Raw genomic sequence first — 23,139 nt, forward strand, 5'->3', positions numbered from 1 at the left:
AGATGCTTGGGCGCAAGAACAGGAGGCAATATCCCTTAGTAATAAAAACTCTCCGATGACAGAGGTAAGAATTACTTTACACATTCTTTGACACCAAATATCTGATTCCCCAAATTCAACATGATATGTATGTCATATAGATGCAAATATAATCATATGTATACATTCTCATGCACAGATATACATACATGTATGCACATATATTTGAGATAGCACCATATGACAGGTGCATTTTCAAGTTTAAGGTTCACTGGGAAAGAATGAGAGTGATGGTATAAACTTTGGCCAGAGCCAGCCATGGAGCAAACAGCTGGTAAATAAAAGTCCCTACCACCTCCCTGTTCTCTTCTACACACTCTTACTATTTTGGATCTGGGTGTCTTCCAACAGAGCTAGTAAACTATGATAGATGGCATCAATCTATATAGTAGGTCAGGGCTTTTATTTTTCCCTAGTGTATCACCCTTCTCCCCCTCAATTCTAGAGCCTTAAAGGTCTTAAAACATTCTTTATAAGTGTTACACATAGACATTGCTATGTGTAACACACCCCTATCCTTTAGCCAACATTGCATAATCATTTTCGACTCCTCTCCAAATGTTCGAATGAAAAGTGTACGTTTCATTTTCCTGTCCTCTCTTCCCATCTAAGTCTTAATCACGCTCTTTCCAATCAACCTCCCCCTCCATCTCAGTGAACCATATCTGAACCCTGTCCAATCTGCTCTTAATGTAGTAGATTCTCTAGCCTCCTATGCCACCTGCTCTGTTCCAACTGTCAGAATATAAAAGACACAAATTACTGTTTCACGCCCCCTTTTAAATTAACTCCGTAAAATTACTTTTCAAGACCCTCAAGCTTTTTAGTCTAATTTTGTCTGTCATCACTTGTGATTACTGAATCCAATCTTCATCTGTCCCACCCATAATGTAATTTGCTACAAGCTCCTTACTTCTCCTGGTACGGGGGGAAAAAAGGCTAAGAATGTAGGACTCTTTGCCAACAGGAAACGCCCCAAGTATATGAGTTCGGTCAGGGGATGACCTGTCTAAATTGGAGCAGGTTTCTGATGCTTTTCTCTGCCACCACACAGAATGGTGATGCCTCCTTTTAGCTGGAGGACTACACATGGCCAAGGTTTCTCCAAGGCAAGAGAATACATATGTGTGTGCCACGTGTGCACACACACAAGCACGCACACATGCACGCACACACACACACATCCATCTAAACATCTGACTGGACAGAACATCAACAAAGGCACCAAAATTCTAAATAAAACATCTGGGCAAGTTTCACCTACAACATTCTGCCCACTGGTTCTCCCCTGCCATATGGCCATCAAATTCCAACAACCATGACCTCCTCTAACCACAGTCATTTAGAATTGATTCTTGACTCTGTCTCTTTCCCTTGCTACTTCCCCAGCTCTCTTAACCCTATCCATCTCTACACAGTCACAATTCTACTCTACTCAGCCCTTGCACTGGCCTATTGACCTGTTCTTAGCAAACTCAGTTTCATCAAGAATTCCTCCTCTTATCTTGAATTGGGCTTTCTATTGATATCACCATGTCGGTCACAGTTCTCTACAGTATTTGATCCTCTTCATGACCCCTCATCCAACTACTTGATGGACCTCTCTGTTTGAATGTCCTACTGGCACTTCAATTTCAACATTTCTAAAACTACACCCAAGCTTCTAGACCTTGGCCCTCCTCCCAATATCCGCATTTCTACTGATGACGTCAACATATTCCTAGTTATCCAGGCATAAACATCAATTTCACTCTGCCATTGGACATGACAGTCAAAGGTTCACTGGTAACTTTGATAGAAGAAGTATTAGTAGCGAGATATTAGGCACTCACAGGATCAGGAAGGGTTGCCAGTTTGGTGGCACCATGTGTAGAACACTCCACCTGCAGTCAGGAAGGCCTGAGTTTAAATCCCACCTTGGATACTTAATAGCGTGTGACCCTGGACAAGTCACTTAACCTCTGTCTCAGTTTCTTATAATAATAGCACCTACTTCCCAGGGCTATTCATGAGGATAAAAAGGGGTAATATTTGTAGAGTACTTTGTGAACTTTAAGCCATGATATAAATACAAGCTCTTCTCTGCTCCCCATTGCTACTTACAAACTTGTGCTCTTCCACTGTCATTCATAGTCTCCCCTTAAGATCATATTCTCCTGACTGCATCCCTTTCTAGCACTTGGAACAGTGCCTGGCACAGAGTAGGTACTTAATAAATGCTGATTGAATGACTGATGGATTGCTATCATTTAACAACCTCTGTAATCACTTTCTCAAATGTATCAATGTTTTTGGCATCTGAATCATGGTCTTCCGTGATGCCAATCCCTATTCTCGTCCTTGGGGATTAAAACTACCTTCATGCCCTTTGACCTTCATCCCCAAGATGTCAAATTTCCCTCTACCTCAGTATCTCAAAGGAATAGACATGCCTCACAAGGACACACTTTCTATGGACATGCCCTACCATGCAAAACTTTTCCACCTCTAAGAAACTAAACTGTATTTTGCTTCTCACTCTTCCTACCTCTGCCATTACCGCATGCTTCACTTTTCCCTGCGTATGCTCCTCACAAACTGTCCTCTCCATCCTTCTTTCTTCTCCCACTCCATCTTATATTAAAGATTTAGAGCTGAAAGAGGTGTTGGAGGTCACCTAGTTCAATCTTCTCCTCTTACAGATAAGGAAACTGAGTCACAAAGAAATGATGTGACTTGCATAGGATCCCATTGGTAGTAAATGTCTGAGAGGTTTTGAAGCCAAGATTTCCTGACCCCAAGTCCCCTGCATGCTCTAACCAATACACCATGCTGTCTCTTACTCCAACTCTAATTTCACTTCTCCTGCTTCCATACTGGCCTTAGAGCTAGCCATTTTCACAAAGCACCATCACCTGCCTTTAAATCTGCTGCCTTCTCCTCATCCTCCTGTTGCCCCTACTTTCACCATGGTGGCCTTAGGAAACCCTCTCCATCCTTTCATCCAAGCAACCAAATGCTAAGTGGGTCCTGCTATCCAGCTTCTCACCAATGCATGCTATCCAGTCTCAACTGAGACTTGATAATCCCACTGTTGACCCGACTGACTCCTCCCTCAGTGACTGCTCCAAGCCACCTGACATCTCAACATTCCAATTTCACCACCATCTCCTTTATCTTTCAGTATGTCACCTACTCTACTCAAATGATTAAGATCATCTGTCATCATTTCTTTCTTCTCCCATCCTCCATGGAACATGTCTGGATCTTCCTGAATCTTCTCCTTTTCACTCTAATTCCAGAAATGAAGATCCTACTCCTCAGAAAGGCATAACCATTCCCCTTGTGCCCTCAATCCCATTCCTTCTTGTCTCCTCGAGGAGATTACATTGAAGATCATTTCTTCTCTCTCCCAAGCACCATATCTCCCTCTCTACTGACTCCTTTTTGACTACTTACAAACATGCTCAGATGTCCTCTTTCCTAAAAACAATTTCCTTGACCCTGACACTCCTTGAAGGTATCAGTCTTTATTTCTCTTCCCCTATACTGCTAAAGTGCTAGAAAGCAGTGTGAATAATCAGTCGCCTCCACTTTCCTCACTACCCACTCATTTCTCAACTCTATGCAGTCTAGGCTTCCAACCTAATCATACTATAATACTGTTCTTATGAAAGTTGCCAGCCCTCTTAATTGTCAGACCCCATTAATGGCCTTCTCTCAGAGTTTAGTGTCTTTGACCTGGTTGCACCTTCTGGCACTGCTATTCCCCATTCCTTTTGGATTAATTGATTGATGGATGCATGGATTAACTTTATCCTCCCACACTTAAATGTGAGTAAACCCCAAAGCACAGCCCTTAGCCATTTTCCCTTCTCTTTCTGTACTCTCTCCCCCAGCAATCTCATGTACTCCCACGGATCCAATAATCATTGTTGGCAGACAATTTCCAATTTTTTATATCTAGCTCTAATTTCTCCCCTGAGCTTTAGGCCTGCATTCCCAACTGCCTGATGGACTTCTCCATTTCAATGTCCTACTGGCACCCTCAAAACTCAACGTGTCTGAAACTGAGCTCACTCTTTCAACATGCCCCTCCTCCTAATGTCCCTATTTCTGTTTATGATACCAGCATACTCCTAGTTACCCAGGCCTAAATATTAATTTTATCCTCGACTCTTCTCTAACCCCTCATATCCAATTACTTGCTAAGTCCTCCTATTAATGCTACTTCTATGATATCTCACAACTGTCCTCCCCTCTGTACATCCAGTACCACAAGGGAAGAAGCTATTATAATAGCAAGGTGAAAGGTGAAAGAACCTGAACTGTGTACATATATGTATGTGTACATGTAAATATATTTACATGCTCATACACATATATAATACAAACAACACATGCAAAGAACAGAGAGATTGTATATGAAAGTATGACTCCATTACAACAGCTTTTTAAAAAGGTAACAGTAGTTACACATAGTAACTATAACTATACAGTAGTTACAACACAGACCTACTTGCTTCTGAAATTCTTTCTGATTATCTTCTGGGCATTTTTAAAAATGGTTCAATGATGCTTTTTTCTTTTTCTTCATTTTCCACATCTACTACCTCTGTCCACACACTATCCCCTCATGCCTACACATACACACACACATATACACACACACATGAACCACGCACACATACACTAAAAGCCCTCCTTTGTAACAAATCAGAACAGTCAAAGAAAACAGTTGATGTATTGGCAGTGTCTTAAAACATCCATCTTATTCTATATCTCTCCTGTCTATCATTTCTCCATCAAAAAGTAGAGAATATGCCTCTTTTCACATCATGATTGGTCATTGCTTTGACTAGAGTTCTTATATCTTTCAAAGCTGCTTTCCTCTACATGATTAAAGCCATGACCTAAATTATTCTCCTGCTTCTGTATCATTTCATTCAAGCTTTCCAAGTTTCTCTAAATCCATTCCTTTCCTCACTTTTTGCAATACTGTCCTCATCCTTCTTCCCTTCCTAGGTGGTTCCTGAAAGAAACTGGGGTTCAGGCCCTCACCAATCATAGTTTCCTGATTGGTCTGGTCTGTCTACCTCCAGTATTTCCTCTACCAAGGTGTCAGAAAAATATAGATATATGTATACACATACATAGAGAGAGGTGTATGTATATATATATGCATACATATATGAATACATACCTTTATGTGTTTGTATGTGTGTATATATGTATGATAAGGTATAAATACATCTATTGTGTATGATATGACATGTGGATATGTGTGTTATGTAGATAGATGCACATGCATGTATATGTGTGTGTATGAAATATGGTCCCATGAGAGAAACAAGAAGGAAAACAATAGAAGCACAAGGTGGTTTGTCTCTGTTATAGAAGGACCCAGCATAGGACCCAAATGAAAATTTTCAAGCTCTTTTGATGGTGAAATTCTTCCAATGGCTCCTGTTTTCAGATAATATTGTATGGATTGCATCAATCCCTGACATACTGCAAAGTCTTCAAAGTGATCAGAGGTTCATGCATTGACACCTAAAAGGAAGGAACTTGAGAGGGCAGCTAGTCTACCCCCTCATTTTACAGATGAGGAAAGCCAAGAGACTGACTTACCCAAAATCATATGAGAGTTAAGTGTCAGAGCCAGGATTCAAAGCTAGAGGCTTTTATTGCCAAGGTTTTCTCTACTATTCCAAACACAATCATTCAAAGGATTTGGCTTTACAATCCACACAGGAAAAACCAAGTGGATGAAGATTTATTATCCATGACTTCAGAGGACCGATACTGAAGAATGCCCATCCCCTCCTAATAGAGAGGTCGTGGACAATGAAATACACAATAAGGCATAGCCATATTAATTTACTTGTTTAACTGAACTTCTTTGTTATAAGGCTGAATTCTTTGGGCAAGAAGAATCACTGAGAAGTGACAAGGAGATACTTAAATAAGCATCAGTAAAACATTTATTTTTTAAAATCCCTATTGTCTAGCCTCAGGTTTGCAGCTGGATGGACAACCCATAGGTCTGGCACCAATACCTCTAAACAAAAGAGATACTGCAGATTCACACTGAAGTTAGCCCAGAATTGAAGCACAGTATGGATCTGCATTGTGGAAACTGCAAATTGCTTTTAATAAGCCCTAAACTTCCCTCTGAAACAAAGGCTCATATTTCATCAATTTATATTGCTTCACTGATGTTATGTGTATGTGAGACATAGAATTACAACCATCTCCAAAGAATTAAAGTCTTCCAAAGGCAATGGTGAGCATGTGCATGAAGATTATGAGAAGTACGTGTCAGTATGTTACCAACAAAGGATTGCCCAAGGGAAGTAGTACAAAAAATATTATCAAAGAAATGAATGATTGGAAAAGGAAATGGAGCAGTCACTAATACCTATGCAATATCAAGAGATCTAGATGAAGACCCTGAGCACCTTGGCGGACTCTTGAGGAGTATTTTCAGACATGACAAGAGTCATCTAAGATAAAATAAGGGGCAGGTAAGTGGTTCACTGGGTATCAAGGATACCTGAGCTCAAATCTGGCCTCAGACACTGACTAGATAGGTGACCCTGGGCAAGTCACTTAATCCTGCTTGCCTTACTTTCTTAAATTTCTGTAAAATGAGTTGGAGAAGATGCAAACCATTCCAGTGTCTGCCAAAAAAAAAAACCCAAATGGGGTCATGGAGAGTCAAAGATGGCTGAAACCAATGACCAACAACAAAAGCATAGACGAGTTAGTGGTGGTGTGCATCACTGAAGGAGATTCCATCATCAATGAGATCACAAAAACATGGAAGTGCCAAGCTGGTGACCTGAAAGGGCCCCAGAGATATTCTGTGTCCTTCCCTTTTCCCCTCCTTGCTAGCCAACCATCATGGAACACATGAGTCTAAAACAGCCGTTCCAACAAAAGAACCCAAAGCCTAGATCCCTGGAACTACCTATACCTTCCCTCTCCAATCTGGTCCTTCTCAGCCTGGCACTATTCTATTTTAAAGCCACATTCATTTACAGGACTGGCAGGATCTGCTTGCCCAAGACACAAAGGTTTCTAAATGAAAAGTAGCCAGAAGAGCCTGTAAATCTTCCAGGTTTTTTCCCATTAAAATTTTGCCCTTAAACACCTAGGTGTATCCGACTGCTAATTGAGGACAGAATTTTTTAAAGACCATAATACCAAGTTTTAGCTAGGAGATTCTCTGTTGCATTTGTACCCTTACCCAATAAATTCCTAAAGCAGCATACAAGTAATACAAGGCACTCCTAGCTTCTAGCAGTCCAGGAGAAGATAACTTTGGGAAGTCAATCGCCAGCCTCCTCGGGATCGGTAACTGCCTTTCCAAAGAATTAGGAGAGGGGTAGAGAAAGAGACCAAAAAGTACTCACTGAGTGGTTTGAGGATGCTACTGCTTGACTCATCGGCATTCTCCACATCAGATTTGTCAGAATAGTTCTCTGAGTTTCTTTCCTTCTCCTTCTTTTCCCTGTGGCCCGCCTTCCTCTTGTGCCGCCGCCGCCTGCGATAGCTCTTCGGCACATGAACGCCAATGTAGATGGTGTGGTGACCTAAGAAAAGTAATCATATTGATATTCCAAATCACATTCCTCTTCTTATTCACGCATCACATTAGCGAGAAGACACATGAAAATGTCTGAGCATTATCACCCTCCTGGATTTGACCACTAAGTGCAGTTTGGAGGGAGAAATGATTTCCCTAACAGGATTCAGTTGGCCATAGATTAATTTCAGATTAAAAAAAATAACACAGGTATCTAAACCGCTAGTTAACTTCCAAGTTTTAGGGCTTTAGGGTATGGGGAAGGTTTAGGGTTTGGGGAAGTTAAACATGATAAAAATAACTCAACAACAACAAAGGAACTCTTTGGCTTAACTCTTGATATAACCAGAATTAAATCTTATTAATATGTAATATTAATAAAATTAATTAATAAGAATAATTAATATTTAATATTCATGTAATTAAACATCTCAACTACTTAATTTTTTAAAATTCTTTTTGCTCTTATGGCTTTTCTAAATGAAATTTGTTTCCAAACTATTCAAAGTACCATAACATCCAAAGGATGTGATATTTAGAGATTTCTACATGAGGATGATAGCCAATATTTGTCAGAAACAGAACCTGAACTCAGGTCTTCTTGACCCTAAGGTCAGCGTGACCGCAATGCAATACCACCTCTCCTCTCTGCTGCATTAATCAAATTAAACACCCAGGTCAAAACTGTTTTGTAGAGAGGAACATGAGCAATAGGACTGTGAAATTCTTTCAATGGATCAAAGAAGTTGCAGAATTCACAGGTGATATTTCTTTTTGTCATAACATCTGACAAGACAAAAAAGGAAGCCAATGTTCTAGACTTTGTTGCAAGAGAGCAAAACTTTTCACACTCTTTTATGGACTAGTCATCCGATATATGGGAACCACCCATTTCAGAAGCAACATAAGTAATACATATCAACAACAGCAATAACATAGATTTCATTTTTGTCATCTATGGCTTTCACTTGACATTTGCATAAGGACAATGCCTTCACAACAATTTCCCAGCATTAGAGGCATTATCCCAAAACTATAATATGCCTCCAATATCAATTATAAGGTTCTCTCTTGGAATTTAAAGCCCTTCTCAATTGGCCCCTTCCTACCCTCTAGTCTTCTGCATTATGCCTTTCTGCACACCATATGATCCAGGTACACTGACCTACTCCCTTTCCTACAACACTCAATCACCCACCCCCATGATTTTGCACTGGCTGTCCTTCATTCCAGAAACACTCCTCACTTGTGCCTCTGATTTAACTAGGAGGCCTTCAAGACCCAGCCCAAATCCCACCTTCCATAGGAGGCCTTTTCCAATCCTTCCAGTTGCTGGAGCCTTCTCCTCTATAGTTCCCTCCTATCTACCCTGTAGGTATCTTGCATATGTCTATTAATTTACATGTTGTCTCTCCCATTAAAAAGTTCCTTGACAGCAGGGTCTGTTTTGACTTCTACTTTGTTTCTACAAACACACAGCCTAGTGTCTGGCTCATAGTAAGGATTTAACAAAGGCTTATTGACTGACTGATGTACATGCTATATTTCTTTTAAATTGCAGTGAATTATTTTTCCCAATAACTTATCAGACACTTATGAAAACATTGTAATTCATAGGGCCGTTGCCTCTACTTGGCAGAGGTTAAAAGGAATTTTATCCTCCTTCAAGAAAGAAGCTTCAACCGAGACAAGAATAATCCAGGGGTCTATATAAATCTTCAAGAGAAATTTAGAGTCCTGCTGGCCACTGAAAGAAGTGAAAGTACTTTTTCTTCCCTCCTCCCTCCCCTCCAAATTAGAGCCACAGGGAAATACTCCCTGGTGCATTTCATGCGAGATTTATCAAACCTAACCATTTGTGAGCAAATGGTTCTCATGGGAAAGCTCACTTTTACTAGGAAGTAGGAAATGTCTCAGAAACAACGTGAATTTTAAAAACAGTGTCAATTGTTTCCGCTTCACAAGTCTAGGAGGTGAGTCCAGCAGCTTTATCTCAAAAGTCACAAGGATGGAAGCTGCCAACTTGTTCCTTCGAGTAAATCAAAAGAAGGTGGGTGCTGATATGATCCCTTTCCTTTAAAAGTATTATATAAGAATAAGAATAATAAATAAGAAGTTAGCTTTGGTAAAGTAAAAAATATACATTGATTTTAGATTCAAGAGACTTGGGTTCATCTCTGATTTCTACCTGTGTGACCCTGGGTTAATCACTTAGCTCTCTGTGTGCCCCAATTTCCTCACCTGTAAAATGAGGGAGTACAGTTGTTGTTCAGTTGCTACCAACTCTTTGTGACCCCTTTTGGGATTTTCTTGGCAAAGACAGAAAGTGGTTTGCCATTTCCTTCTCCAGATCATTTTACAGATGAGGAAACTGAGGTATACAGAGTTAAGTGACTTGTCCAGGGTCATACAGCTAGAATGTATCTGAGGCTAGATTTGAATTCACAAAGATGAGTCTTCCTGACTCTATGCTCTATCCACTGTATCACCTAGCTGCCCCTTCTGAGGTCCCTACCAGTTGTAAATCAATGAACCTGTGACGCCGTAACATTGTAATGGTTTCAAAGCAAATCCCTCACAACCATCCTATGCAAGTCACTTAATCCTATTTGCTTCAATTTTCCCATCTGTAAAATGAGCTGGAGAAGGAAATGATAAACTACTCCAGTTATCTCTGCCAAGAAAACCCCAAATGAAGCCATGAAGGATTGGACATTACTGAAAAATGACTAAGCAACAATACAACCATTCTGTCACTTAAATACGGGCATTAAACCCATTTTACAGATAGGCAAACTGGAGCACCAGATATACTGCTTGTCAACAGCCACCCAGCTCAGAAGTTCCAGAACCAGGATTTAGACCCAGATACTCTGTTTCCAAGCCCAGTCCCCTTTATACTATATCCTATAAAGTAATTAATTTAAGAAGTGGAGAAAGAAAACAAATCTTGCATCATTAAACATTTTCTCAACAGAATATTATGGCAAATTGCCAATACTAACATTAGACACACACAAATTAGTTTTATGATGATGTCAAACCTCCGAGTGCATTTGGCCAAACTCTTTAAAACTACTAGGATCTACTGGTGGCCAACTCTTCCAACTTGCTAGTAATACCTACCATTATTGAATAAATCCCATGCCTACAGTGATTCTTGGAGTGGACCTTCAAACCAAGTATCAGGGAAAGTACTTTCTGAAGAAAGGTCCTGAAATATAGGAAACGTTCCCTTCATCTAGATTCAAAAGAACAGACTCAAATTCTAACTCTGCTTCTTACATGCCACCTTGGTGTTCTTACACTAGTGTAATTCCCCCCCCACCGCCCAGAGATGGGGTATAGAGAAAGAAGAGGAAACAGCCCATGACAAAACCTGGGAGATGGGAGGGAATATTCATCATGAAACAGCGAAGGAGACAAGGAAGGGCCCTTCAGTGAACAACTGGTTTTGCTTGACTTTATTTATCATAAGGGGAGTGAGGTGGTGCAATGCACAGAGTGAGAAGGCTAATTTTCATGAGTTCAAATCTGGCCTCAGACACTTGCTAATTGTGTGACTCTGGGCAAGTCACTTAACCCAGTTTGCCTCAGTTTTCTCATCTGCCAAATGAACTGGAGAAAAAAATGACAAACCATTCCATTATCTTTGACAAGAAAACTTCAAATGGGGTCACAAAGAGTTGAATATAACTGAAAATATGACTGAACAACACAAAACAACATTCTTTTACAAACATGTTATTACAATACATAAGTATGTCGTATGTACAATAGTACTACAACATGTTACTTGAGATTTGGAGGGGAGGGGAGGGCATTATTAGAAAGTGACAAGAATTAAAAATGGAAGGGGCCTTTAATGACACTTTTAAAAGGGAGAAAAAAGACCTTCAGACAGATAGAAGTAGAGCCAGGAGAGAGGAGGATGACAAAGCTGAGGGGGGATGGAGAAGAAGGGAATGGGAAAAGAAGTCAGGAAGGATGAAGACTGAGAAAAATCCAACACATATAGAGATTTTCACAGGGCTGGTAACTTGGGAGAGAACAGTTTCATTTGAATGATGGGGTCTGAAGACCAACAGCAAGGAGTTGAGAAGTGAAGAAGATGTGAGGAAATGGCTATTGTTGCACATTGTTTTCCAATCCCCAGCCCTATTTAATGCATCCCTGTGGGTGAATGTACACTCAGCCTCAAAAACTACAAAACTATGTCATCCAGTCTCAACTGGGCTCTCACTGTTGCACAGTTATCCCATTACTCTTCTATGACTGACTCCCTGTTGCATTTTCCAGAGGACAGTTTCCAAACCTTCCTTCCTCTCTACAACCATCCTCCAGCCCCTCAGCAGTGTGCTCTTTCCCATACTTTAATGAAAAAAAATGGAGTCCATCTGAAGGCAATTCCCCCTCCTCCCAAATTTCATACCTAAAATCACCTCAACATTGTCTTCTATTCTCTTTTATTCCAGTCTCTGATGAAGAGAGGTGGCGCTTACTGCCAAGACCAGCTCCTTTATTACCTTTGACACTGTCCTTTACAGTAAGAAAGTCAAACTCCATGTTGCTCAAAACTCCAGAGTGTTCCCCAAACCAGATGAAAATGTAACTGAGAAATGTTTAATAAAATAAATAAAAGTCAAATACAACATGGATAATGTTAATTTGTGGTTTTCTAAGTCAACATGCAGACTTCTGGGATCTGTTTCTTTTGGAGTTTGTTAGCACTGTTCTACCATCCCCTTTTGGAGTCTGACCCCTTTGGTCCTTGCCTCTCTCTTCCTGATCTTCAACCTTCCCTTATCCACAGCCTTATCTCTACTGCTTATAAACATGCCCAAACTCTCAACCCTCTTGCAACTTACAATCTTAGTGACTTGTGGTAGAGAGGTTCCGTGAATTTTCCCAGGGCACCCAATCAAAATGAGTCTGAGGCAGAAAAGGAACTCAGGTCTTCCTAACTCTGAGGCCAGCTCTCTAGCCACCAGACCACACTATTTCTCCTAAGACTACTGCCTGAATGGTGAAATGGAATCTCCATGGAGCGAACTACAGTCATTCTTCAAGATTGGCCATAGTTGAAGAACATGGCATTAAGCTGAATAATTCAAAAACAAAGATCAATAAACACTTATGTAGTGCCCACTCTGCACCAGGCACTGTGCTAAGCACTTGGGATACAAAAAGGGGCAAAAGATCATCCCTGCCCTCAAGGAACTTACAGTCAAAAGGGGGAGACAACTTGAAAACAAATATACAGAATAACTAGGAAATAATGAACACAGGAAAGTCGCGAGAATTAAAAGACGTTAGGGAAGGCTTCCTGTAAAAGGGAGGATTTTAGTTGGAAGGTCAATAGATAGAGATGAGGAGGGAGAACATTGCAGACACAGGGCAGAAGTGAAGACTTCTTTTATCTTTCACTTTTCTTCAAAGATGGACAGAGACAGTGGAGGAGGGGCTGGCAACAACCTCTCTAACTATTCCCTCGCTGTTCAGCTGTTCAGGATTTTGCAAGACAAATGTCATCTCAGGACAATGACTTCTGCTCCAAGCTCAGTTCCTTTTTTTCCTAGTACAGGAGGCTGTATTTTTCCTTCATTCTCGAAGAGGACCATGACATCAGGAAATGATGACATGACTTGCAGTTGACTTTGATTTGAGTGGGGGAGAGTTATGCAAAGTCACCAGCCTCACTTTCTTCTCCTGAGCCATCTGGGGTCAGTGACTAGATATTCATCAGGATGACTGGAGATGGTTGAGGATGCAATGGGAGACCCTGGCTTTTTTAAGCTAAAGTTTTTTCAAGTTCTCACTTTGAGTGAGGTAACGTCCAAAATTACCAGAGGTAGAGTTGATGATGACCTCCCTCCTAAGGATCAGCATGAGGAAGATCTACTCAGGCTAATTCTTAAGGATTTAGCAAATATCAAATAGTACCTAAGTAATCAAAATACCCAGACCACTGGAAAGTAACCTGGAAGGCTACTTGATTCTCCCAAATTCTGTCCATTGCCCTAAGAGCAGAAGCAGACTTCCTTTTCATTACCGGTGGAAAGGTCCTATTTTTTATGAGAATAGATGGATCTCAATGTGTATGTAACAACCTCCTGCCATTTTGCCATCCTCCCACTCACTATGATGAAAATAAAGAAAGTGAGCCCTACAGCTGAGAAGACATTTTTTACCCAGAGTTCCCCAGTGTCCATGACATTAATCTTCATTGGACTTCCAAAACAGGAGAGAGCCCATGCAGGGCAAGTGAGTAAAGGAAAGAGGTATGGTAGCATAGTGGAGAGGCTGGGGTTCTAGGTAGGGTGGAGTCTTCTAGACTAATTCACTCTAAGTCACCCCTGGTGACTTGTGGGTGCTTGTCGGGGATTTTTGAATAGTTTTTCCTCTTTTTCTGTTTTGTTTCTCTGTCTCTGAGATGCTAAAGTTTGTTCTTTCTCCTTTCTATTAACACAGTTTGGCTTACATTGTTTTCTTTTGAAATAATTCTCCATCTCCTTTTCTGCTCTTTTATATTTTCACACACACCTTTTCCAAAAACATTTTCTACTTTATGCACTGGAATTCTTTTTTTTTATAGTCTTAATCCAAAGAAAATTCTGTTTTCAATTTTGATTTTGGTTTCAGTTTGTTTTAGTCTCCCACATCTAACCACTCAGGGGAGACTGCCAAGACTGGAGCCATTCAGCTCTAAGTACCAGGAGCCTAGCAGGAGATGATACATGCAGCACCATCCAGCACCATCCAACTCTCTGATTCAGATCCATGGCACAGAAGTGAAGTCATCACCCATCCCCCTTGAGATAGGCCATTCTTTCAAGAAAAACATGAGAAGCATACATTGAGAGCCCCTGGATTCCAGGATACGGCTTTCTAGGTTCTAAGGGTAGAGTCAAGGGGGCGAATGAAGTTCATATTCTCTTTTGTCTTTTGACCCCATCACCAACCCTTCAGCTTTGGCTGGCAAATATGTCTCCAGTACCTTTAGTTCCCAGGCAGGCTCCAGCTTCCTCCCTTTTCTCCCCACCTCAACCCACTGTCAGCTTTAAGAGCCCCAGTTTGGGCTAGTGGCCACCAAATTTCGTATCACAATAAATTTATAAAGCAATGAAACAGAAATGAGAAAGAGTTGGTTTGAAACCCTGGCTGACTAAGGGACCCAAAACAGGTCCTTTTTTCATTCTTCCCCTCTCCAGAATGGAGGGAAATCAGGAAAGAAATGTTTGGACAGTGAACAGAGGGCCCCTGCCAGCCACAGAGGTGGGGACCCAGCATGGACAGTTTACCAGTCCACTCCACAATCTCCAACCTCTACTGGCTCCCTATCTTTTCTGGCACTTACAGCTCTCAGTTCTGTGACTTCCCACATTGGGGCAGAGGGATGGCCCCTGACATTTATTTACTCAGTTCCCAGCTTGAACAGGCTAGGATGTGGTCCCAATCTAGCTCTCCAGCATGGCTGTTGCACTTTCCTCCTCAGGTTACCACCCCACCTGGCCTCTCTCTTTTTCAGAACTCTGTACAAATTCAAAATCAGGGGTATTTGCTCCAAGAGTCACTTTCTGGATCTTATAATCCCATGGTAACATCCTTGAGAATGGCTATGGTTATACTCCATTAATACATCTTAGTAGAAAGAGGTCTAGCCTCAAGTTAGGAAGGCCTGGGTTCAAATTCCACCATTGACACATACTGGTTATATAACTGTGGGTCAGTCACTTAACTTCCAAGTTCCCCAAGTATTCCTCTGAGACTACAAGTTGCAATGAAATTACAATTCAACATTGACAAAAAGAATTTCCTCACTGACAGCTCCCTGTCCCAATGAAATCACAAATACATTCGCAAACTATGCAAATACCTTACATAGCTCAGCTATATGGAGAAGGTTTATGGCTCTTTTGCAAATTTGTAACTCACAAAATGATGATAAACCAGCAGGAAATGAATGAAATCATAGGTGTGTACTTTTATCTTACACTTAAAATAACAAAGATAAAGGGATAAAACAGCAGGTGGGCTTTCAGAAACAAGAGTCTACAAAATAGCATTATGATCAAGGTGAGCACCCACTTCGCTTCTTGATGGATGACAGACCCCTGAGGAGAACAGCAGGACCTCATAACTAGGAATTTCAACAGCAGTTCCCTCAGAGGGCAGACTATTTGGAGAAGGGCCCATAAAGAATAAATAGTCATTCTGAAAAGAGGTTCCGTTTGTTTATTTTTTTCTAAGTGCCATCCAAAGGAAGACTTGGACCCTTTTATGAGGAGTATTCCACATTATAAAGAAGGCCTCATTCAAATATATGTGTTTATTCAGATGCACAATCCAGGAGGGCACCAGGTGAACCTAGTTTGGCCGTGCCCATTTTTATCATCCTGGGTTGGGCGGCCAACACTTCAGGCTCTTTCTCAACAGATGGAGCAAAGTTCTCAACAAATTCCAGATGTCTTAAGTATATCATCATACATCCAGTGCTCCTTGCCACAAGTCATTAGGGAGATCACTGAAAGCTCCTGCCTTTGCTGAATGTCAAGAAATCACTGGAGTTTTCTCCTCCATAACTTAACCCCATGGAAGTTCCATTAACAGAGTTAATGTATCTCCATGAGTAGTTAACATAATACCATATAGTAATTGATAAACAGTAATAGCAGCTTATCTACGTAGTGCTTACTACGTGCCAGGCACAAAGCTGAGTCCTTTACAAATATCTCATTTGAACCGCAACAGTCCTGGTAGGTAGGTGCTATTTTACAGTTGAGGAAACTGGGGCAAAAATTACTTAAGTGATTTGCCAGGGTCACATAGCTAGTAAGTAGCTTAAGGCTAGATTTGAACTCAGGTCTTCCTAACTGCAGAAGCAATGCTCTCTCCACTGCTCCAGCTAGCTTCCCTAATTGAAGGTGTTAGAGAATGATGATGATTATTCCTAAGAAATCAAGATACTTTATATTGTCCCAGCCTAACCAACAAGCTAGGATAGATGTATGTGTTGAGGATGGGGAAAGGGCAATTCTTCAGGCAAATTCAATGCACGTAAATTGGAAAGAGAGAGAGAGGGAGGGAGAGAACATCTACACAAAAAGGAAAAATGGATGGAGATATTAGCAAAATGTCATGTGATCTTTATACAAAGTGCTTGCTCAGGGCTCGCAAATCTGTTTTCTCTTCAATTGACTTCCAGAATGTATTACATATTACCCTTTCTGCTTCCTCTTCTCTCCCTCTCCCTCTCCCTCTCCCTCCTCTCTCTCTCTCTCTCTCTTCCCCCCCCCCCCACTCTCTTTCCTTCTCTCTCTTTCTCCCCTGGCACATTGCTCTCCAACTCAGGTCATGATTGAATGACTGAATTTCAGGACTCTCCAACTCAAATCAATGATTGCACTCTATCCAGTACTTTTAATCAGCACCCAGGAACTAACTGGCAATAAGACAATATTGTTTTCCCCAGGCTTGTCTAAGGTGAATTGGCCCCATGTCATGAAATCTGATACCAACCAGTTCCAGGTGTTGTCAAAAGAGATTAAAGAAAGGTAAGATCAAGTAAGCGTTTTAATTAAAAGAGAAGGAAGAAGGGGGCTTGTGATTCTGAAGTAGAAACTAGGGCTCAAGGACCAGCCACCAAATGATCCTGCAGATTCCATTCCTTAAGGGGGAGCCTCACTCTACCTCCTGAGCCTCACTTCCCTCTTCTGTAAAATGGCAATGATAATTTTTCTGGCACCTCTCCCATGGAAACATTGTGAGGCTCAAATATTTAAAAGCAACTTGGCAAACTTGAAAGAGCTAGATAAGTGCCCATTACTATTAAATCATATTGTTATTACTATAATATCGAACGTGGAAAGGCATCAAACATGTCCAGGCATAAAACAATATATACATATGTGTATATATATATATATATATATATATATATATATATATATATATATATATATATATATATATATATATATATATATATATATATATATAGCATCTGAGTGACAAATCCAGAAATCAAAGAATTCAAGGATTCTATTGCTGATGAAACATGCCCTCATAATCATTAAATATAATTAATACAAATCAGCACATTTCTCCTTGATAAAGCAGAACTTCTGCAAAAATCGTAGACCCTTCAAACCAAGCAAAACCTTCAAAGTCGACCCCATCAATCCCAGTTCTTCAGTCAGGCTCTTAGTCTCTTGTTTCTGGACTGCTAGTTGGTCAAGTTAAATGGTCCATGGTCAAGTCTCCATTCCAGTCTATCCTCTAGTCAGCTGTCAAATTTCTCAACCCAAAGCATAGACCTGACCACATCACCCCCTAGTCCATAAACTCCAGGAGTTCCCTATTCAAATACCAAATTATTACAGTGCATTCATGATTAAATACTAATTTTTTTAAATCCTTCATATTCTACATACACACATGCACACACATACACACACATGCTCACACACATTCATGTACACACACACACACACACACACACACACACACACCCCTATCCAATTTCTTTAAACCTAAACTCCTCTCCTTGTACTCAGTAATCCAGTGACACTGGCCTCCTTGCTGTTCCTCAACATAACACTCCATCTGCATTCTTTGTGCATTTTCCCTAACCATCCCCCATGCCTAGAACACCATCCCTCTGTACTTCTGACATCCTTGGCTTCCTTGAAGACTCAGCTAAAGTCTCATCTTCTGGAAGAAGACTTTCCTCAAGCTCTCTGAATCCTAGCACCTTCCCTCTCAGAATACCCCAATCCATCCTCTGTAGGTCACATGTTTGTACACAATATTTTGCCTGTTGTCTCCCCCATTCGATTATGAGCTCCTTGAGAGCAGAGATTGTCTTTCTTTGTAATCCTGGCACTTAACACAATGCCAGGCACACCACAGGTACTTGGTAAATGATTGTGGACTGACTGCCTTTCAGTATTTGTAAATTGAGGTGCATGAACAAGATGGAGCTCTCTGCCATCTCTTAAGTTCTATGGTCCTCATTGATTAATTTCCTCAAAGCATTAACTATACCGATGAGGAAGGCTTTGGGAGGGAAAGGAAAGTGCCTAAATCTTGAGTTCAGAGGACTTGGATCCCAGTTTCAGCTCTTGATTCTTAGTAGCTGTGTGACATAGACAAATCATTTTACATTAAAATCTCCCTTTCTACAGGAAGCCTTTCCCAATTCCTCTCAATTCCAATGCCTTCCCACTACGAATTATTTCCTATTTATCCCGTACATATCTGTTTACATATTGTCTCTCCTTTTAGATTATGATTCTCAACAACAGGAACTGTCACTAGCACAAAGCCTGGCACATAGTAGGTCCTTAACGAATGGCTAATTTACATCTGTGAGCTTCATTGTCATCTAAAAATTAGAATTTTTTTTTAAAAAAATGGAAAAGCGGACAAGCCAGATGGACAAAAGGTTGAACTTACCATATACTTTAGAGAAAAGCAAGCTGTATCTAATAAAGATCTGCGATTTCATGTACAATACTCTTTTTCCTGATCAAATGTATATGTGAATGCCCATTCTACCTGAGATTTAAGTTTAGAATGAAAATTAAAATTAATTTTAAAAAGAAAATAAAGAGAATAGTACTTATGTCCCCTACTTCACAAAGGAAAGGTGAATGTGGTACTTTGAGCACCTAAAAGGACTATAAGTTTGTGGAATAGTATTAAAAGCATTAGTCATAAATGCTTCTGTGATCAGAGCCCAAGCTATACTTGTTTCCACTTACTTATTACTTTTGATGACCTCCAAGCACATTTTAAATATCATTTGACATAGCCTTCCAATGTCCCTATAAAATAGATGCCTACACTATTAGCTTCCTTTTGCAGAAGAGGAAGCTCAGATTTGGAAACATAAGGGAGCATCTATTGCACAGGAAGGCACTGAATGCCAGGGCCAGGGAATGAACCAAAGTCTCTTCATTCCTAGTGTAGTAATTGTAGTAGTAGTAGTAGTAGTAGTAGTAGTAGTAGTAGTAGTAGTAGTAGTAGTAGTAGCAGTAGTAGTAGAAGGAGGAGGAGGAGCAGTAGTAGTAGTAGTAGTAGCAGTAGCAGTAGTAGTAGTAGCAGTAGTAGTAGTAGTAGTAGTAGTAGTAGTAGTAGTAGTAGTAGTAGTAGTGGTAGTAGTAGTAGTAGTAGTAGTGGTAGTAGTAGTAGTAGTAGTAGCGGTAGTAGTAGTAGTAGTAGCAGTAGTAGTAGTAGTAGTGGTAGTAGTACTACTAGTACTAGTAGTAGCGGTAGTGATAGTGGTAGTTGTTGTTGTAGTACCAATAATAGTAGTAATAGTAGTAGTAGTACAGTGATAGTAGTGGGAATAGCACTTGCTACTACAATGCCATACACATGATCAATGCTTAACAAATGTCTGTCCAACTGGATTTTTTCATTGAATCTCTAAAATGAGTTTTGTCAAACTGCACCTTCTTCACCTAGCCCTGTTCCTAATATAAAAATAGACTCTGATTCCTTATTAATGCTTACTACCTCTACTCACTGAGCCCTCCTGAAGAAACCAAAATCAACTTCCCCAAATATAATATGGATAGCAAGATGGAACAGTGGATAGAACATTGAAGCTGGTGTCAGGAAGACACTTCTTCATGAGTTCTAATCTTTCCTGAGACATTTACTAGCTTTGTGAGCCTCTGCAAATCACTTAACCCTGTTTGCCTCAGTTTCCTCATCTGTAAAAATGAGCCGGAGAAAGAAATTTCAAACCACTGCAGTATCTTTGCCAAGAAAACCCCAAAGGGGGTCATGAAGAGTCAGACAAGACTGAAAGGACTCAACTACAACAAAATATAATCCACTTACTCCTGTGTCTGTTTTTCATCTTGTCTTTTTATCCCTAGCATCTAATTCGATGCCTTAAAAACATTAAGTATTTCATTGATGATTGTTGTACTAAATTTAATTGAATTAATTTGAATCAACTTGAATTGAATTGAGCTGAAAGAGGCACGGATCTATATAAGTCTTCTGTCTACACAACAAAGGCAAATATGATCAGACCGCACCTCTTGCTTTCTTCTTCGTTCTCTAATTTTTCCCCAATCCACAGCAGAGAGCAAAAGAAAAAACTAAACCAAAGGGAAAACAAAACAAGGGGGATTTCCAAACATCAGTCACTCACTTCTCACTTACATAAAGTGTAATGAAATTAAATCCCTGCTTCCTTCCCCCACTCATCTACCCAACACCCACCTACCCAGATATTATTTTGGCTCATTCCACCTCACTTCGAGAGTCTAGCACTGACTTGACACTGAAGCAAACAAAAAAATGGTTATCTTCAACATAGTGTGGACAGTAGATGTCCTTAAACATATGGTGCAGAAAAAAACATACAGTATGGACAGCCATCATAAGTTATACCTGTTGTGTTAGTCACTGAACAGGATGTCGAAGGAGCCAACACACACACAAAAAAAAAAAAAACCAAACACTAATCCATCTTCTCCCTTTCCTATACAGAGTTTTCTCACTGTACAAAAAATGACCCATGACATCAGTAGAATTAATATCTCCAATGCCTTTCAGAGATGGGAATGTCAACTGCTGTGTTCTCGATCCCACTGAATGCCTGAGTGAAGTATAATAGAACTGTTTAGAAAGTTGGAGTTGGACTGGTCAGCATTAAGTATGGACAGAAAAATCTCAGATAGGAACAGACGAAAACATCCCCCATGTCTGAGTTCCTACAATTCAAACAGGAACTGATGTATATTCATCAATTAATCAATCCGTAAGAATTTATTAAACACCCAAAGTTCTATGCACCAGATGTTGTGGCAAGAAATGGGTATACTAACGCAAAACTCAATGCAAGGAGCAATTTTTGCCAGATTACAATCTATTTGTAAATCAAAATGTAGAGATTATCTTTCAAAAGGTAAAGGAAACTAAGTTGTATCGTAGATAGAGCACTGGTCTTGGAGTCAGGAAGACCACTTGAGTTCAAATCCAAACTAAAATGTTTACTAACTGGGTAATCCTAGGCAAGTCATCTAATCTCTGTCTGTCTCAGTTTCCTCATCTGTAAAATGGGGATAAATACAGCACCTACATCTCAGAGTTGTTATGAGGATAAAATGAGATAATGTTTGTAAATGACTTTGCAAACTTTACATTATAAATGCTTAGCTCAGCTATTACAAATGCCGGTTATAAAATGAAGAAAGCAACACGGGGGAAATCTATTTTGGACCAGGTTCTCATTATTGGTAGGAACTGGTTGCTAGGGTAGAAATGATGGAAACCTTTGGGAGGGAGTAACTACTTCATCTTAGACTTTGTGATACAGGACAGGAAATCCAGGCATAGTCTGACATGTACCTCACATTCTGGGAAAGCAGGTTTCAAAGTAGGATCCCATGGAGCAAAATACTTCAGGGGAAAAATCAGGTCAAGAGGAATGGAAGATGTTCAAGAATAAAATTCTGAAGGTGGAACGGGGAGTAATTCAAATGAGGAAGAAAAAGATGAGATTTACCTGAAGGTTCCAACCAACATGGATGCACTGGGACCAATTCAGATCTTAGAAAACAATGTACCAAAGATGGAAGTAAGGCAGGTAACAAAGTGAACATGAGAGTTGCTGAAAATAATATCAGGAACACTAAAAAGATCTCATGTTTTTTCACTAGCTGTGGCTAGTGAAGGAAGATAAAGAGACCAAGAGGATAGGGGTGGGGTTCAGGGAGATATATGTCTGGGAAGAAAAAGAAAGGTCAAAGAAACCTTTACTTGGGGTAGATGGGATGGCAATAACTAGAGACAAGTATAGACATGGTGGTTCAACTTTTGTTTATGTTTGTGTTTTCTCTGGAAATGAAAGTGACCTTTACCATTGAAATAACAGAACAAAAATTACTAACGGAATTGATACAAAGAATGAGTAAAGAGAAACTATGAGAGTGACTAGATGCCTTTAAGTCACCTGCCTCAGATGGACTATGTTCTGGGTACCAAAAGAATGGATAGAAATGATTGCTAAGTCACAGTCAATGACACCTACAAGATCATGGAAAAACAGGAGACTACCCCAAGACGGGAGGTGAAATGCAGTCTGAATATTCAGAAAAGTGTAGAAAAAATGGAATCTGCAAACTATAAGCTTGACTTCAAATTCTGGGGGAAATTCTAGAAAGGATCATTAGTGATGCTTGGCAAACATAGAAAGAGAAGCAGTGATTACAAACAACCAGCCTGGCTTCATCAAGATCAGGTCATCTCGGAGCAATCCCATTTCCTTTTCCTTTTTTGGCAGAATTAAAAAATTAGTAGGCAAGAAGAATGCTATGGATAGACTTTACCTGTACTTATCAAAACCTTTGATCAAGTGGCTCAAAATTTTATAGTCATAAAGAGACATGAAGTATAAGAGCCCACAATCAGATGAATCTGGAGCTGGTTGGATGAACAAACTCAAACTGTAGCTATTAATGACTCAGTGTCAACATGGAAGTCATGTCAACAGATCAATACGGAAA

The 23,139-nt window shown here is 40.2% G+C and overlaps 1 protein-coding gene across 4 annotated transcripts in view; it reads right to left on the reverse strand.

Moving 5' to 3' along the window:
* SLC4A4 (solute carrier family 4 member 4) overlaps positions 1–23,139 on the reverse strand; it is a 387,105-nt gene that overhangs the window by 305,654 nt on the left and 58,312 nt on the right. For all 4 annotated transcript variants that reach the window (XM_072624425.1, XM_072624427.1, XM_072624426.1 and 1 more), the window contains exon 3: positions 7,437–7,616. In XM_072624425.1, the coding sequence (XP_072480526.1) occupies positions 7,437–7,616 (180 nt within the window). The remainder of the gene's footprint in view (positions 1–7,436; positions 7,617–23,139) is intronic.

Source organism: Notamacropus eugenii, chromosome 7, assembly GCF_028372415.1.
Source record: "Notamacropus eugenii isolate mMacEug1 chromosome 7, mMacEug1.pri_v2, whole genome shotgun sequence".
NCBI lineage: Eukaryota > Metazoa > Chordata > Mammalia > Diprotodontia > Macropodidae > Notamacropus > Notamacropus eugenii.